Source organism: Conger conger, chromosome 2 (genome assembly GCF_963514075.1).
Source record: "Conger conger chromosome 2, fConCon1.1, whole genome shotgun sequence".
NCBI classification, from domain to species: domain Eukaryota; kingdom Metazoa; phylum Chordata; class Actinopteri; order Anguilliformes; family Congridae; genus Conger; species Conger conger.
The window spans coordinates 64167695-64185762 of NC_083761.1; the positions used below are offsets into that span (position 1 = coordinate 64167695).

An 18068-nucleotide genomic window follows, 5' to 3' on the forward strand; every position below is an offset into this window, starting at 1 on the left:
TCATCTGGTGAAGTTTACCGATGAAAAGCACTGGGAGCAGGAGGCATTCCCTGTAAATAAAAAATACAAATAAAATGAAATAAAATAAAAAAACATCAAAAACATCTTTAAACCCCAGATAGAGAACTGCAACTGCAGTATCCCTGTAAGCATGCTCAAATCAGCGACCTCTCTCACTGTTGCATGGCAAAGTTGCCTGATAAACGAGACTTTCACAAATCAAAGGAATATATGTTTACATGTTCAGTTGTATTATGTTATGATTTGTATTCTTCTGTTGTATTTTAGTTGACTCTATATCGTTGCTGATATACAGTGGTGTGAAAAAGTGTTTGCCCCCTTCCTGATTTCTTATTTTCTTGCATGTTGGTCACACTTAAATGTTTCAGATCATCAAACAAATTTAAATATTAGTCAAAGACAACACAAGTAAACACAAAATACAGTTTTTAAATGAAGGTTTTTATTATTAAGGGAGAAAAAAAATCCAAACCTACATGGCCCTGTGTGAAAAAGTGATTGCCCCCCCTGTTAAAACATAACTTAACTGTGGTTTATCAAACCTGAGTTCAATTTCTCTAGCCACACCCAGGCCTGATTACTGCCACACCTGTTCTCAATCAAGAAATCACTTAAATAGGACCTGCCTGACAAAGTGAAGTAGACCAAATGATCCTCAAAAGCTAGACATCATGCCGAGATCTAAAGAAATTCAGGAACAAATGAGAAAGAAAGTAATTGAGATCTATCAGTCTGGAAAAGGTTATAAAGCCATTTCTAAAGCTTTGGGACTCCAGCGAACCACAGTGAGAGCCATTATCCACAAAGGCCGAAAACATGGAACAGTGGTGAACCTTCCCTGGAGTGGCCGGCCAACAAAAATTACCCCAAGAGCGCAACGACGACTCACCCAAGAGGTCACATAAGACCCCACAACAACATCCAAAGAACTGCAGGCCTCACTTGCCTCAGTTAAGGTCAGTGTTCATGACTCCACCATAAGAAAGAGACTGGGCAAAAATGGCCTGCATGGCAGAGTTCCAAGACGAAAACCACTGCTGAGCAAAAAGAACATTAAGGCTTGTCTCAATTTTGCCATAAAACATCTTGATGATCCCCAAGACTTTTGGGAAAATACCCAATACTACTACTTGGGTCTGACGAGACAAAAGTAGAACTTTTTGGAAGGTGTGTGTCCCATTACATCTGGCGTAAAAGTAACACCGCATTTCAGAAAAAGAACATCATACCAACAGTAAAATATGGTGGTGGTAGTGTGATGGTCTGGGGCTTTTTTGCTGCTTCAGGACCTGGTAGACTTGCTGTGATAAATGGAACCATGAATTCTGCTGTCTACCAAAAAATCCTGAAGGAGAATGTCCGGCCATCTGTTCGTGACCTCAAGCTGAAACGAACTTGGGTTCTGCAGCAGGACAATGATCCAAAACGCACCAGCAAGTCCACCTCTGAATGGCTGAAGCAAAACAAAATGAAAACTTTGGAGTGGCCTAGTCAAAGTCCTGACCTGAATCCTATTGAGATGCTGTGGCATGACCTTAAGAAGGTGGTTCATGCTCGAAAACCCTCCAATGTGGCTGAATTACAACAATTCTGCAAAGATGAGTGGGCCAAAATTCCTCCACAGCGCTGTAAGAGACTCATTGCAAGTTATCGCAAATGCTTGATTGCAGTTGTTGCTGCTAAGGGTGGCCCAACCAGTTATTAGGTTTAGGGGGCAATCACTTTTTCACACAGGGCCATGTAGGTTTGGATTTTTTTTTGTCCCTTAATAATAAAAACCTTCATTTAAAAAACTGCCTTTTGTGTTTACTTGTGTTGTCTTTGACTAATATTTAAATTTGTTTGATGATCTGAAACATTTAAGTGTGACAGACATGCAAAAAAATAAGAAATCAGGAAAGGGGCAAACACTTTTTCACACCACTGTATATATATATATATATATATATATATATATATATATATATATATATATATATATATATATATATATATATATAAATTCTGAAAAGACAAACATGGATTTGCTACAAAATCAATATACATACTACAGTGTTCATCCCTGCTTTTTGTTCGTATTTACCTGAAGTCTGTATACTGCACATAATTTATTCCTATTTTGTATCAACTCCTGAGGCAATTTTTATGGTTTGAACGTTCCATCTTTAGCTGTTACATTTAACAAAACCTTTCCATGAATCTCTTCACTCTCAATTTAAATGATGTGACCTGGTTGACCTTGGATGGGGAATAACTGTTGGGACTTCTGCATCTCAAACAAATCATATTGCTTGAAATTCCAGAGATCAGACAATTTGCCTCTGTGAAAATAGCCTGCTCAGACTGCAATTGCCATTTTGGCTCAGGTGGCAGTGGCACTATGCATATAATAATATGTTTGCATACATAAGCATCTGTTCAGAAAATGTCATAATTTCCGATCTTTAAAATCTCAAATTTTCCCATTAATATTCCATTGTTCTGCTCATGATCCTATTCTGGAAATGGTTAAAATGAATGATAGCATGTGATTGTGTCAACAAAGTACAAGCATTGTACATTATGCATGGGTGAGACTTGTGTTTACAAATGAACATATGGCTTGTTCTCACCTTTCTGCTATCTCTACTTTTGAGAGTGAATCTTAATAGTGAATTTTTGTTCTGATTCTTCCCATGCTGAATCTTGAATTAGTGATGTGCTAGTATTGCATATTGTGTGTTACAGTTACACACATAACTGTAACTGTAACAAAAATTATGCTTCATGTTTGTATTCATTACCTTTATTTCTAGGTTATCATGTGACCACAAAATGTTTTTCCTCTGCCGGCATTATGAAAATTATTCTATAGTGTTGTAATTTGTCTGTTAGGAATGTACCTGGACCATTTTTTGTATTGTTATTCTTTAAATACATAATATCAAATAATATAATGTTCACAAAAATGTGGTTGCACTTATTTGATAACATAATATGAGAATACGTTAGGGTCTGTTGATAGGAATTCTGCAGTAATGATGAAGTATATTTACCATTCTGCAACTTTGTATTACTCAGAGAAGTTACCTAGCTACAACCATGCTTTTGTAAATGTCATGTACATTTTGCCAGCTGGCCACAGCCTATATCCAAAGCAATTTATTAAATGTGACTGTATCAGGTTGCTTCTCACATATGCTCTATAGAAAATCCGGATTTAATGACTTTACACAATCAATTAACACTCTGGGTGGACAGGATATATAGTTGTTAGTTTGATTCATTATACAGATAATGAGGTTAATTACTGTCAGTCTGCTGGTTATTTACTGTTGCAGTTCAATCATGAACAGTAGAGGAAGCCATATGCTGTTATGCATTATAGCCATTGGACTGTCTTTCATGAGCTCTGACCATGATGGGCATAGTTGTGTTTCAAGAGAAGTAATGGCAAAAAATCAGAAATCGATGGATAGAAAACATATAAGATGCACAGTGGCCTGTTTGCTGAGACCCTACTGTATCTTAAATCACTTTATAATTATGTTCATACTATGTAACAAGGATATTCATGATATAATGTTTGATATATGTATAAATTTAACTGATTGCTTTAATGGACTGTTTCCTTTTGTAGGGCATTCTGTTTTCCACAAGTGACTGCTTGAAAAGTCCCCAAGACCTGGTGAAAATCTACCTTCATGAGTCTAACAGAGTTTACAGAGACAAAATGGTGGACAAAAAGGATTTTGAGGCCTTTGATAAGATGCAGTCTGATACAGTAAAAAAGTTTTATGAGGTGAGTTTTTATAAAGTTTCATAAAAAGAGGTCACATACACACACAAACACTCACAAATTTACTCACACACCCTTGAGTGTGGTAGAAATCATTACGCTGGAAGGATTGTTTCTCTGGCTGGACTTCACTGACCAAAGCAACTCAAGGAAGGAATGCTAATCAGAAAGTGCCTGTCAAGACCAGGCCAGTCCAGCAAATTGGAAAACATTCTAATGGTTTTCTTCCCATGGCTCCTGGAGTTTATCACAGGAAGTTCATGCTACAGTGAGAAAGCTGACAACCCCTGCCCTGCCCAACTCTTCCTCTGTAATGCTGCAGTGAACCATTACAGATCCTACACAAGCGTAGCAATGCCTACCTGTCATGTCAAGTTGCATAATGAGGAAGATGATGGTTGCAGAAAATGGTGAATTCTTGTCCATGGGGAAATATATGTGGAGAGAAATTATTACACAAGTGAAACATGTTGAATGCCAATGTGAATTCATGCGGTAAAAAACGAAATGTGTAATAGCATTGTGTTTCACAGACTTAAAAGGACAAATGTTAGCCAAGATAAATCTGTCTACAATTGCATGTCTGTTTATTTATTTTAGGATATAGATGAAACCCTTGAAGAGACGAGAGTCATGAATATGTACTTCCACTTTGCCTCTGGCATGGGAGAGCCCAAGTACATGCCAATACAATCATGGGAGAGCCTCAATAAGACCCTTCTGGAAGCCCTTGACAACTACAATGAAGTCAATGCTGCTATGAACCTCGTACTCTTTGAGGATGCCATGTGTCATATGTACGTAAGAACAACCTCCCTACTGTTCAAATGATTGGTTGTGGAGGTGGTAATCTATAATAATAATAATAATAATAAATAGCACAATTTATGGAATCCCAAAGCGCTAACAACTCTTTGAACTACTCTGTATATTGTCAGAAAATGTTCCTTAATCCGCTTTTGGTTCCTTTTTTTTTTTTTTAAATCCAATGTTTTGTCTATAGTGTTTTGTGTTTACATAACATGACCTGTATGTGGCCTGTGTGTTTATATGTCCATTTGGATTGCATGCCGTGTATGTGCACAGATTGAGAAAGTAAGATTGACCTGGCAACAGATGCCACACGGAACCGTGTGAAGTTACGTTGATGTCACTTTTCTTCAATATCCTGCGCTTTAAAGGCAGGACTTGTATGCGACAGCAATTTGCGGTAATACAGCGGAGGAGAGCTATTGTATACAGTGCCTTAATATTTGCTCCAGCAATCTCTGCTAACTCTGTTGAAAGAAGGTTTTGGATGCACAGCAGGAGTGGTGGGGCTGTGTTGTGCGCTAATTCGATGGCACCCTGCTGTTGGACATTTTTAGAATAAGAAGGGAATTCTTTGAATATTTGTGCCATCCTTTCTTCCTGTCACCTTTTGCAACAAAGAGCTCCTTTATGCCAGTCAATTCCAGTTAGGAAGCTTGTAGGAGTAGGCTTGTGGTGGCTCCCTACTGGTGCTGGATATCACACTATTGCACACTTTTTTGACACATCCTTGTTGTATTTGATAGTTTGTTTTAGAGGATACATTTACTTTCCCCAAAGTGATCAACCCCTGGGAGTCATCAATGGCTTTAAAACAAAGTTCCCTCAGTGGGCCTGTGCAGATGACAGGTCCCATATGTGCCAAATCTTAGGTTTTATTCAAGGGTAATTTTATACATTTTGGTTGACCCTTTTTGTACATAGTCCCCCAATTTAAGGGAACCATAATATTTAGGAAAAATGGCTTCACGGTTTTTCAGGTGTGTTCAGTTTTCAGTATCTAGTCTGGACTCTAGGCTTTTGATTAGGCTTTTTTCATTAAGAACAAAGAGAGCACTGGTGTGCTCAGTAATCATAAAGGGACTATTAGGAAGACCTCTATAGTTTATGAGCAAAACCATAATTAATAAAAAAAACTCCCAACAACCTGGTGGACAGATCAGAAACGCTCTTCAGGAGGCAGGCATGGATGTATCAGTAACTACTGTCTGCAGAAGACTTCATAACAGAACTACAAAGAGTACACTGCTAGATGGAAACCACCAAACAATGCAAACAAAGGATAACCAGACGTGTATTCAAGGCAGCAAATATTTGTGGTGAATTATGTTTGTAGCAAACAGTTACTGTTGAACAATTTTGAATGAACATTCCATTTAGTTCGCCAACACCTTTTGAATACAAATGGATGTGAAAAATGAATAATGCCAGCTAGTTGATTCATTGCTTACCTGTGGTTTATTTGAATTTTTTCCCTATTAGCAGTCATTTTTGTTTGCCTCGCATTACCTTCCATAGTGAACAGAAATAAGTTTGAATATGTTCGAGAATGTTAACTAACACTAGATAACGTCCATCTTGAACACAAGTCAGGTTACAGTTAGCTAGGAATTACCTAAAAGAACATGCAGAGTTCTGGAAAAAGGTCTTGTGGACAGATGTGATCAAGCTTCACTTGGATTGGCGATGACAAAACCAAAGTGTGGAGGCCAAAAGGAACTACCCAAGATCCAAAGAACCCCCTCCTCTCTGAAACTTGGTGGTGGGGGTGTCATAATTCTGGCATGTACAGTGTTGCTGCCTCAGGTGCTAGCTCACTTGTCTTCACTGATAGCGTGACTGCTGTTAGCAGCAGCTGAATTAAGTGAAGTGTACAGAAGTATCGTGTGTGCTCAAGTACAACCAAATGCCTCCATACTCATTGGATGGCGTGTCATCCTACAGCATGACAGTGATCCCGAAAATACTGCTATAGCAACAAAAAAGTTTCTCAAAGCTAAAAACTGAAAAACTCTTGACTTGGCAAGTTACTTGCCTGATCTGAATCCAAGTGAACATTCATTTCATATGGTGAAGAGAACTTATGGCAGCTAGCCCCCTGGCAGAGCATCTGTATAAATATATATTGTGTGTGTGCATGCATCTATGTGTGTGTGTCTGTCTGTCAGTGTGTGTGTTTGTGTGCATGTTTGTGTTCCATAATTTTATTTTAAAAGTATATCTGCTTTTTCTATGTATATTTTTTCTCCTGCTCTCTGATTCACCTCCCATCCTTCTCAGTCAACGCTCTCACTTTTTAATCTTCTCATGAAGCTGTCGCATCAACCGCATCCTGGAGTCTCCCAGAGGGAATGCTCTGCTCGTAGGAGTGGGTGGCAGCGGTAAACAGAGCCTGACGCGGCTTGCAGCATTCATAAGCTCTTTGGAAGTGTTTCAGATTACCCTGAAGAAAGGATATGGCATCGTTGACCTTAAGGTAGGGCCATATGTATGGAGATTTTAGTGAGCATTTAGTGAGTGCCCTGACCCACAAGGACAGTGTATTGAATTGCTTAAATGTCCCAGTACATGAAATAACAAGGTTATGTGATAGTTTCAGAGTGGTGGTGTTTTATAAGTAAAGGAGCATAATACCTGTGTTTTTGTTTTAGAATGATTTGGCAGCACTGTACATCAAAGCTGGGGTGAAGAATATTGGAACTGTGTTCATGATGACTGATGCCCAGGTTGCAGATGAAAAATTCCTTGTTCTTGTCAATGATCTCTTGGCTTCAGGTAACAGGTTTCAGAGATACACCGTATGAATAGTAATAATGTGACCTGTGTTTAACAATCTGTTTTCATCTACTTTCAGTCACCTTTCATTTTGTACCTTACATTTTTTGTCTAAATCCGTCACATCAAATCATATGAATTAGAGCATTCATGTTTTTTTATTATTATTATTTTGGCACACAGTGGCTCTTCTAAATAAACCCCATTGTCTTCATTTTTATTTTATTATGCTATACACTCAGTGAGGTAGACCTGTACAGCAGCTTGTTAATGCAATATTTAATCAGCAAACCGTGTGGCAGCAACTGAATGCATAAAAGCATGCAGACATAGCCAAGAGGTTCAGCTGTTTTTCAGACCAAATGTCAGAATGGGGAATAAATATAAGTGACTTTGACTGTGGAATGAATATTGGTGCCGGACAGGGTGATTTGAATATCTCAGAAACTGCTGATCTAGAGTCTAGAGTTTGCAGAGAATGGTGCGAAAAACAAAAAACATCCAGTGAGCAGCAGTTCTGCAGGCAAAAATGTCTTGTTAATGAGAGAGGTCAGAGGAAAAGGGCCAGCCTGGTCAAAGCTGACAGGAAGGTGACAATAACGCGAATAACCACACATCACAACAGTGGTATGCAGAAGAGAATGTCTGAACACACAATGCGTCAAACCTCTAAGTGGATAGGCAACAGCAGCAGAAGACCAATAAGTAAAAAAAGTCTAAGTCTAATAAATACATAATAAAGTGCTCATTGAGTGTATATTAATTGTTTCACACAGACCATGTGACCTGTGAAGTCCTCATCAAAGATTTATAGTTGTAATTAGGGGTTTTATGGTATGAGATTTTTATGGTATGATAACCTTATCCAAAAATATCAAAGTTTTTTGGTATCACGGTATTATGATATTTACAAAACACAAAAAATTGTAAGAAAAAAATATTATAATAACAGCATGATTACTGTGTATTAAATTCAATCAAAATTGTATGGTAAGTTCCTCAAGACGTGATTGCTTGCCCAAGTGGGACCCTAGTGTATGAAATTCAATTAAAATTGTATGCTAAGTTTCTCAAAACATGATTGCTTACCCCACAGTAAGCTAGCTAACCTTGCCAGCTTGTCCTTCACCTTTGAACATTAGTAATGTGCTGTACTTTTCAATTAATCTGATGATAATTTGTTTTGCAGGAATATAGAATTGTCATGAATCTTACTTCCAAACAAAGTGAAGCACATGTAGGAAGAAGTAGTCATGGTGAAAATGTTAGGTGTTAAATGTTAACCCGAACAATATATGGTGGAAACTTTGAAAGTTGAGCCATGCACAAATCTGTTTTTTTTTTTCACTAAATCAATATATGTGGTCAAAATGCTAGTTTACAGTCCCAACTTTTATGAGCAAGTGCAAATAGTAAAATTAGCTTTGGTTCATTTTAAATCACTACCCATGATAAAAGCAATGGCAACTGATTGTCTATTATTTACATTTTCTTTAATCTTGCCCTTTTAATGCTTAACTGCAGGTGAAATCCCAGATTTGTTTCCTGATGATGAAGTGGAAAATATCATAGGAGGTGTGAGAAATGAGGTCAAAGGCCTCGGACTGATGGACACTCGAGAAAACTGCTGGAAGTTCTTCATTGATCGTGTGCGCAGGCAGCTCAAGGTGAGACTGTCCCACGTGTGCCTGAGATGTACATTGAATTTCCTTACATCAGGACCCAGTCAGTTGGTTGCTGATTATTTTATAATCAGCAGCCTTTCAATAATAGTTAAAAAATCAAACCAAAGATTGACTGCCAGCTGGGAATTAATTAATGAATACTGTATTTAATCATGTGGTGAACTACTGCCTCCTGTTTCTCACACTGATGTGCATAGTTATAATCATGACATGTGCTTTCAAGACACAACTGATCCTATTTAAGGAAAAAAATCAGTATTCATGGTACACACGGTTGCAACACAGTATATTGCAAAGCCATAAGCAAGACACAATACTTTTTTACATTTTTACCACCAGATTGCAGTTATTAAATGCTGCTGTTGGACCTCCACTGGTGTTAAAATTGGCTTGTTTTTAAGCATGCATAGTAAACTAAGGAATCCCTGGTGTCCATCTTTTCTAAAGCACACATTAAACACATTTTCATTCCTTCTCCTTTTCCTCGCTTGCAGGTGGCCCTCTGTTTCTCCCCTGTGGGTAACAAGCTGAGGGTACGCAGCAGGAAGTTCCCAGCTGTAGTCAATTGCACGGCCATTGACTGGTTCCACGAGTGGCCCCAGGAGGCCCTTGAATCGGTCAGCTTGCGCTTCCTCCAGGAGGTGGAGAACATTGAGGTTTGTATACCTTACTAATGTTTACTGGCAACTGTCGGTCTGTATATTGCTCACTGTTGACCTGTCTATAATCACTCTGCTAATTTATTAAGAATCCCAAGATACATTCGTAATATTCATACTATTAAAACCCTTAACCTGCTTAACCAAATGGTAGACCAAATTTGATTTAACAGCTATCTAGTTGAAAACAGTTGTGGAACAGTTAAGGGAAAATGCCACTTGTGAATTGGGTGATGAGTATTTGACCATTGCAAACTAATGATATATTCTTCATTTTTATTTTCACATATATAGCCAGAGGTAAAGGACTCAATCAGCAAGTTCATGGCTTATGTTCATACAAGCGTGAATGACAGCTCAAAAGCCTACTTGGCCAATGACCGTCGGTACAATTACACCACACCCAAGTCCTTTCTGGAGCAGATCAAACTATATCAGAACCTGCTTGCCTTGAAAAGGAAAGACCTTACCAGCAAGATGGAACGACTGGAGAATGGCCTGGAGAAGCTCAACAGCACTTCTGCTCAGGTGTGTCATTAAACCGTGCTGCATAATGCCTCTGCTTGTTTACATTTTTGGAAACCTAACACTTAGGAAATGTCAACCTAAGTGGTCGCCTCTCATTTGTGAAATTCCTGATTTTATTACTGTTCTACTGCTACTCTCCTCGCCTCTGACAAAAAGGTTATGGAGTTTTTCAAACCTGGATTGACTGAATTTGATGTCAATCATCAGTGAGGCCTTTGGCCCGAAACATACCCTAAGCAAGTCTGTGAATGTAAATGAGAATGCCAGACTGACACATTGCAAATGTATGATAGTTGTACATACTCAATGTGCATACTTTTATGTGCCTGGGGAGGTGATAAACCCTCAAAGGGGTGATCCAGGAGGGTTGTGAAAGACTGAGCAGAAGAAAGCACAAATGGAAGAAGATTTGCAATGGGATGATGCAAGTTTCCTAGTTTCTGGAGATGTGTGATGTCTGCAGACTCAACATAATTTCCCAATTTTGGCCCATTTTGGATTTAAACCTAATGAAGATGGAAATCCATACAATCACAATGAACCGATCTGCTGAATTTGTGCAAAACAAGACCCATAAAGCAGTCTAGCATGTCTAGCATCTTAGAAATCACCTCAGAACGTACCACCCAAGAGTCTATGCTCTGACATAACATTAAATGTTTATGGGTGCTTGTTTAATATTTCTCATCTGGTGAGCTGAGCTGGAAAGGGACCTCGCTTTACACTGTTTGAGAAGGAGTTACTTGTGTACAGTCTAGTCACAAGTATCTTCAAATTTGGGCCCATGAGTGATTTGAGTGGAACTGGGGTTGACGAAAACAAGGGATACAGGATCTTCAAGGGCGAGCTAGATTTTTAGAGGTGAAGAGAGTGGATGAAAGGAGACTAACTGACACCCGTCTCCTGGTGAATGGACTAGCTTATAACATTAGCTAGCATTGTGCTTTCTGACTAGCTTTGCGTGATGCAAATCTTAATGCTTGTTGTATATTTTTTTTTTACATTATTGGCATTTGGCAGACGCTCTTATCCAGAGCGACGTACAACAAAGTGCATACCCATAACCAGGGATAAGTTCGCTGAAAGACCCTAGAGGGAAGTACAATTTCAACTGCTACCTGTATAAACTGAATTAGAAGCACTGTGAAATGCCAAGATCGTTAGCTGTAGCTAGCTAGTTTTATGTTATAAAACATAAAAAATTATATGATCGGCAAAACCCTAGATATTATTATTATTATTATTATTATTATTATTATTATCACTACCCTGTGTTTCTGTCAGTGTCATTCACCTCCCATATGATTTGCTTTAAAGTCAATCATGGCATTTAGATCACTTCCCAATGCGGTCAGTTAGAGTCTCAGAATTTTTGCTTTATCTTTTCCCCTGTTCACATTTTGCCTGTGTTTCCCTAAGTAGTTCAATACATTGATTCCACAAAGAATGTGTGCTGATTCTTCCCCCCTGACAGTGGAGTTATTGATCTGCCTTTTCACATATTTCATATCTCAGTATCGCTCTGTGTTTTCCCCCTGGTTGTTACAATTGTGGTCTCAGCTGGAAGATATATGGGTGTATAACAGTGGATCCTGCTTACAAGCTGCTCTCAAGTGCATTGCATTTGTTGCACAACAGCTCAGTACATCTTTTACAAAGCAGCCTCCTAAGAGTTTGGTCACTGACGTCAGCAACATTTCTGTGTCTCAGAGCACATTGTTTAGGGTGGTTATCTCCCCGTAAATCTCCATAATAAGTCCAGATTGTAGACCTGTGTCAGCTCTGTTTTGTCAGTGGGTAACCTGATTGCTTAAGAGGTTTCAAAGCACATATGCATTTGAAAATTCAGCATATGGGCCTATAAATGCATGTGATCACTGCAATTATGGTGAAAGGTAAGAAATAAAAACATTTGCTTGTTTTGCTTAACCACTACAAATCAGATACAGAAACATGTGGACCGGGCCCTCAAAGGCTGCCTGGAGGTTTTATCCATTAGGTAAATGAGTGGGACCTGCCTGTGGGAACTGGCAGTAGAATATTGCATATTTGCAGTGTCTCAAGAGATCAAGAAATGCAACTTTGTAAAACAGATTATGTAGTTCAAAAAGTTTTTAATCTGTATTTTAGTTCTTTGTGGATCAAAGGAAGTCAATGCATGGATGTGTTAAAAGTAGTCACCGATTATATGGGATTATGAAGCTATACATACATACATACAATCATGATGGGAATTGGGAGGACACATTAAACTGATTGTCCAGGACCAAAAGCTTTGCTACATAATATACTGTATGGCATAATGTGAAAGCTATATATTGAAGTTATCAGATTAGTATTCCTGAGGCATGTAGTACATTCTCTTCTGTGCATTGTGAATCATTGTCGGTAGTTTTAATGGGTTAAGAGTGGGCTGCAACCAAAGCCCCAAAGATATATGTTTGTTATGGCAGAATGTCTTTATTTACTGATTCTCTTGTTGCCTGCTACACAAATTAAAGCTGCACTAGTCAGTGTAGAGATGTGTCACCCCTGAGGCATATTAATGCAGAAGCACTTACTCTGTGCTTTTTAGACCTTAATGGGTTTGACAAATTTCCTTCTCTGATATTAATATACGAAAGTAAATTCAATTTTACTCCCCATGGACATCTCTGTTGTGATAACAGCTGGGCAGATCCAAACACTTTTTACTTTATGCAAGTGTATAGCAGATGAAAATTCCAAAACAGTAGAAACTGTTTGTACCCGAACTTGTAACACAGAATGTGTACTGTACATAGTTAAAAGTGATTAAAATGCCTTTAAAAAAACAAACAAAAGACATTTTATATCATGATCAATGTGAGTCAATAACCCAGGGAGAAACTTACATAGGTTTCCCACTTCAGGAAAGTGTTTTATGTTCACAGATAAAATTGATAGGCGCAGGAGTAAGGTAATAGATTTTCAGTCAGAACTGTCATCTTCAACGAAAGAACACTATTCTAAGTCACAGTCAGACACCGCACTCAGATGCAGGAGGAAATGTATCCGGCAGGTGTTTCCATCACGCATAACCATCATAAAGGGAAGTGTCCTGGTGTCTCACTTGACTAAGATGAAACACAATGACATATGTACTTCTTGCAGACAGGGTACTGGGTTCACTCCATATTTTTGACTTAGTTCTTAGTTTTTACATACACATGTGAGTAATAATTTATATTCTTACAAGTTAACTGATATGTTAATTCAACCATGTATTTAATTTAACTGTACGTATGTTTATTAAATGAGAGGCATGCTTTATTAGTGTGATATCAGTGAAAATGTGTTCTTGTTTTTCAACATCACTTTAAACTTTAACACCACTTTTTGGCCCTGAATAAACTCCTTGGTTGCTTTAGCAAGTTTTGGGGCATTTGTTCAGCGTGTTCAGGCATATTCACTGAGGAACTTTTATGCATAAAGCAGATATCAACAATGGACCGATAAAATTCCCAAGCTCTGTCAGTCAGAAAGGCTGCTCTATTCATGAATACTACTAGCGGTTCTCATTAGTCATATTTAACCACAAAATTATTTTTGTTCTTGTTTTCTGAGGAGATATTTTTCAATTAAAAATCCATTGTGACTTTTAGAAGAAAAGCCACATCACTGAGATTAGATAACAGTCAAAACAAAAACAGTTGTGCTGTCACTCTAAAAGACATGAGAGATGCAATTAGAAGATAATGGCAAATTCATTAGTGTATATACTTCACTTGTTGATTGCTTTTTAAAGTGTAAACAAAACTAGCTCTACAAAACAAACAGCATTACCAAAACATTCAACTAAGAGACTAGAATAATTCAATTAGAAATGCATAACACAATCTGTCAATATCAGTGACATTATTTACCATAGGCTTCCATTATATTTTGATATACGGGCAGCATTTTTGGAAAGTTGTGATATAACTATGTACAGATGTATCCCCTGGTTTAGGGTTATCTCCCTCCTAACTCAGTCTTCCCCTACCTTCTACACTGGCAGGTGGATGACCTTAAGGCCAAGCTTGCTGCCCAGGAAGTGGAGTTGAAGCAGAAGAATGAGGATGCAGACAAGCTGATCCAGGTGGTGGGGGTGGAGACGGAGAAGGTGAGCAAGGAGAAAGCGGTGGCCGATGAGGAGGAGCAGAAGGTGGCACAGATCGCTGTGGTGGTGAGCAAGCAGCAGCGGGATTGTGAGGAGGACCTGGCCAAAGCGGAGCCAGCCCTTATTGCTGCACAGGAGGCTCTCAACACTTTGAACAAGGTAACAAGCTGGGAGCCTTTGTCAAGCAGTATGTCATATCTGCCAGCAGTGATGGCTGCTGGACTGAGAATATAGGATGCAGAAAACTTTCCCTCAAACTGATTACTGGTCTTGAGCTGCTTTCAATCATTTTCCTTCAGAAACAGCCACCAATGTCAGCCAGCATAGCATAGCAGGCTGTATTGTGCTGGTCATATCTATTTCCAGGGCTTAAAAGAACATCTCAGCCTCAGTCTAAATCTACTGATGCATAGCTTAATGTGAGTTTTCTGGCTTGTGAGACATACATGTGATAATTATAAACACTTTTGTATCAGTATCAGATGTATACCTAGCTTAAAGTGTTCCATTTGTGCATTGGTAGCATGTTAGTCTGCAGCTTGCTTATTCTACTTCCTGAATGTTCTGGTAATAATAACCCGATAACAATTATGATATTCTGTATTAAGGAATTATTTTCAATTCAAATACGCAACATGGTTTGGGGAGATCTGAAGACCATTTCAAATACTATACATTAGTACTGCAACACAGGGCTATCCTGTTTTTTCTCTTCATCTGTATATTTGGACGAAGAATCATTTTCACCACACATGTTTTAATGAGTAGAAAATAATTTATTGTTTTAGTTTATCAAGGTGTTCAAAAAACTTTTTATGTAACAATGAGTAAGGAATAAAATCACTCTGTCCCTGATGTTTTCTGTTCAATTATGATTTACAATTTCCCCAAGTGTTAGGATTTTCACATAGAGGAAGGCATTTTCCCACCATCAAACTCAGAAGGCCCTCACAGACTAATGAAACCACCAGGGGGTTTTCACAGCTCTGAGTCTGATGGAGTACTGCAGCAGCTTTCAAAAGCACCAAGCAACTGACACCTCTATTAAAGCCCTCCTTTCAAAAGGAGCTAATTAATAATCCTCTTGATGCTTTTAAATGTTGCTATTAAGTTGTTTACTTTTACGCATCCCTACAGAACAACTTGACAGAGTTGAAGTCGTTCGGCTCCCCCGTGACCGCGGTCACCAATGTGACAGCTGCTGTCATGGTGCTGATGGCCCCCGGGGGCCGGGTCCCCAAGGACCGCAGCTGGAAGGCGGCCAAGGCCATGATGGCCAAGGTTGACGGCTTCCTGGACGCCTTGGTCAACTTTAAAAAAGAGAACATCCATGAAAACTGCTTGAAAGCCATTCAGCCGTACCTGCAGGATCCAGAGTTTCGTCAGGAGCTTGTGGCCTCCAAGTCCTTTGCAGCTGCAGGTCTCTGCTCTTGGGTTATCAACATTGTAAGGTTTTATGAGGTGTACTGTGAAGTGGAGCCCAAGAGACAGGCCCTCAGCAAAGCCAATGCAGAACTGGCTGCTGCCCAGGACAAGCTGGCTACTATCAAGGCTAAAATCAATGTGAGTAAAATACCATGCATACTAAAATCACCATGAGTAAAATGGCACCAATGCTGCTATTGCTCTGTGTAAAAAGAATACTATTCAAATTCAATTAAAATGAGATGCCACAGATTTGTTTTTTTTATTTTCCTTAAACATATTTCTAAAAGTTCTGAAACATGAATACCATTTATATCACCCCGGGTAATGTTTTTTTTTTTTTTGAAGAGCTGGGTTTGAACTTCACGGAACAAGTCTTTCTTCCCCAGTGATTTTAATTAATCTAAAATCCACCACCAATTAATTGTGTTCTCCCATATGGTAATTAATAACATATTCCAAAGACTGCAACATCAGAGACTGATCATTTACATTCCTCAGTATGGGAAATCAGCCATAGAAATACCCTCTTGCAATACACCTTGATTTCTCTCTTGTAATGAGCATCTATAACATTTGAAAGTTTTTGCCTTTGTGTGCTTCTCCTAATGGCCCTACCCCTCTGTTATGTCTGACAGCACCTTAATGAGAACTTGGCGAAGCTGACAGCGAAGTTTGAGAAAGCCACGGCTGACAAACTCAAATGCCAGCAGGAGGCTGAATCCACTGCACTCACCATCTCTCTTGCCAACCGTCTGGTGAGCCTCACTGGCAGGAACCCCTGATAGTCACCTGGACAATGAGCAAATTCCAAATAAGCTTGTCATCTTTCAAATAGATATCTGTAGAGACTGCAACTGTATTATTTCCTAATTAAAACATCTGATGCAAATTTGACAGGCCCATGCAAATAAGGTTGCCCAGCAAATACCAATGCTAAAAAACCTGCACATTTGGTAACAAAAAAGATTGTACTAATGATTGGCATTATACATACTGTATCATAGTGCTCAGGGGGTCACAGTGCATGGATATACACAATTTGGTTTGCCCTGCCCACATAAAATAAAGGTGAATCCTTTAAATCAGGGTTTCCTGGATTACCACAGCATTAGTTCCTCCCAACAGTGTGCCGACTACCAAATGGTGGAGATGCACATCTCTTGGAATGTTGTGTTTGTTGAAAAGCCAGAGGAAATCTCTTTTTATAATTGATATTTTCTTTCTGCCAGGTGGGGGGGCTTGCATCAGAGAATGTTCGCTGGGCTGAAGCAGTCCGAAATTTCAAGATTCAGGAGAGTACACTGTGTGGGGACGTACTATTGATCACAGCCTTTGTGTCTTACCTGGGCTACTTCACCAAACGCTATCGCGTTGAGCTGATGGACAAAACCTGGAGGCCTTATCTAAGCCAGCTCAAGGTTAGCAGAAAGAACATATTTTGTTCTTGCTGTATATTCCTAACAATTTTTATAGTTCCTGTGTAATGCCGATAGTTCCCATAATGTGTTAGATTTGTAAAAATATATAGTCAGTCTTCTCTGTAAAATACAGCTTGTATATTGCAGAGGAAACTAAATGCATGCTTCATGCATTCTTCTTTGTGCTTCTTCATTCTTCACAGTTTACAGTTGAATAGGTTTTAATTTAGCTTTCATTTCCAGTGATTAAAGCCTGATCGTTTGTTATCTATTGTTGTATTTCCTGCAAGAGTAAGGCATGGCATTATGAAAATATAATTAGGCCTCTGGAAAATGAAAATGTCAAGAAGATCATCTTCAAAAAAAAATATTTCGCAAAAATATCTTCTGTGTGTGATTTCTATCATACATTTAAATACATTTTAAATCGAATTTTAAGTAGTTTTTAAAATAGTATAGAAATTGGCATTAGTATTCATTATAGCACTATGTCTGGCACGGTTTCATGTTTCACATTTTGTCCAAGGTTTCGATTCCGGTCACTCCAGAATTGGACCCGTTGACGATGCTAATGGACGATGCTGACATAGCGGCTTGGCAGAACGAGGGGCTGCCCGCAGATAGGATGTCCACGGAGAACGCCACCATCCTCACCAGCTGTGAGCGCTGGCCACTCATGGTCGACCCCCAGCTCCAGGGCATCAAATGGATCAAGAACAAGTATGGAGAGAACCTCAGGGTCATCCGGATTGGTCAGAGAGGGTAAATGGCTATTCATTATAGGGTAGTACATTTCAACATTGTGAAGTATAACCTGGGTTCAGAGTTGACTGTTTGGTCCTTTTG

General features: G+C 38.9%; 1 protein-coding gene across 1 annotated transcript in view; it reads left to right on the forward strand.

Annotated features, from left to right (window-relative positions):
- The window catches only part of dnah9 (dynein, axonemal, heavy chain 9), a 124391-nt gene that overhangs the window by 58616 nt on the left and 47707 nt on the right, over window positions 1-18068 (forward strand). Inside the window, exons 42-53 of the mRNA XM_061223225.1 lie at window positions 3641-3802; window positions 4400-4596; window positions 6923-7085; window positions 7261-7384; window positions 8909-9051; window positions 9564-9725; window positions 10023-10256; window positions 14275-14535; window positions 15514-15939; window positions 16440-16559; window positions 17034-17222; window positions 17749-17984. Coding sequence (XP_061079209.1) covers window positions 3641-3802; window positions 4400-4596; window positions 6923-7085; window positions 7261-7384; window positions 8909-9051; window positions 9564-9725; window positions 10023-10256; window positions 14275-14535; window positions 15514-15939; window positions 16440-16559; window positions 17034-17222; window positions 17749-17984 — 2417 coding nt within the window. The remainder of the gene's footprint in view (window positions 1-3640; window positions 3803-4399; window positions 4597-6922; window positions 7086-7260; window positions 7385-8908; window positions 9052-9563; window positions 9726-10022; window positions 10257-14274; window positions 14536-15513; window positions 15940-16439; window positions 16560-17033; window positions 17223-17748; window positions 17985-18068) is intronic.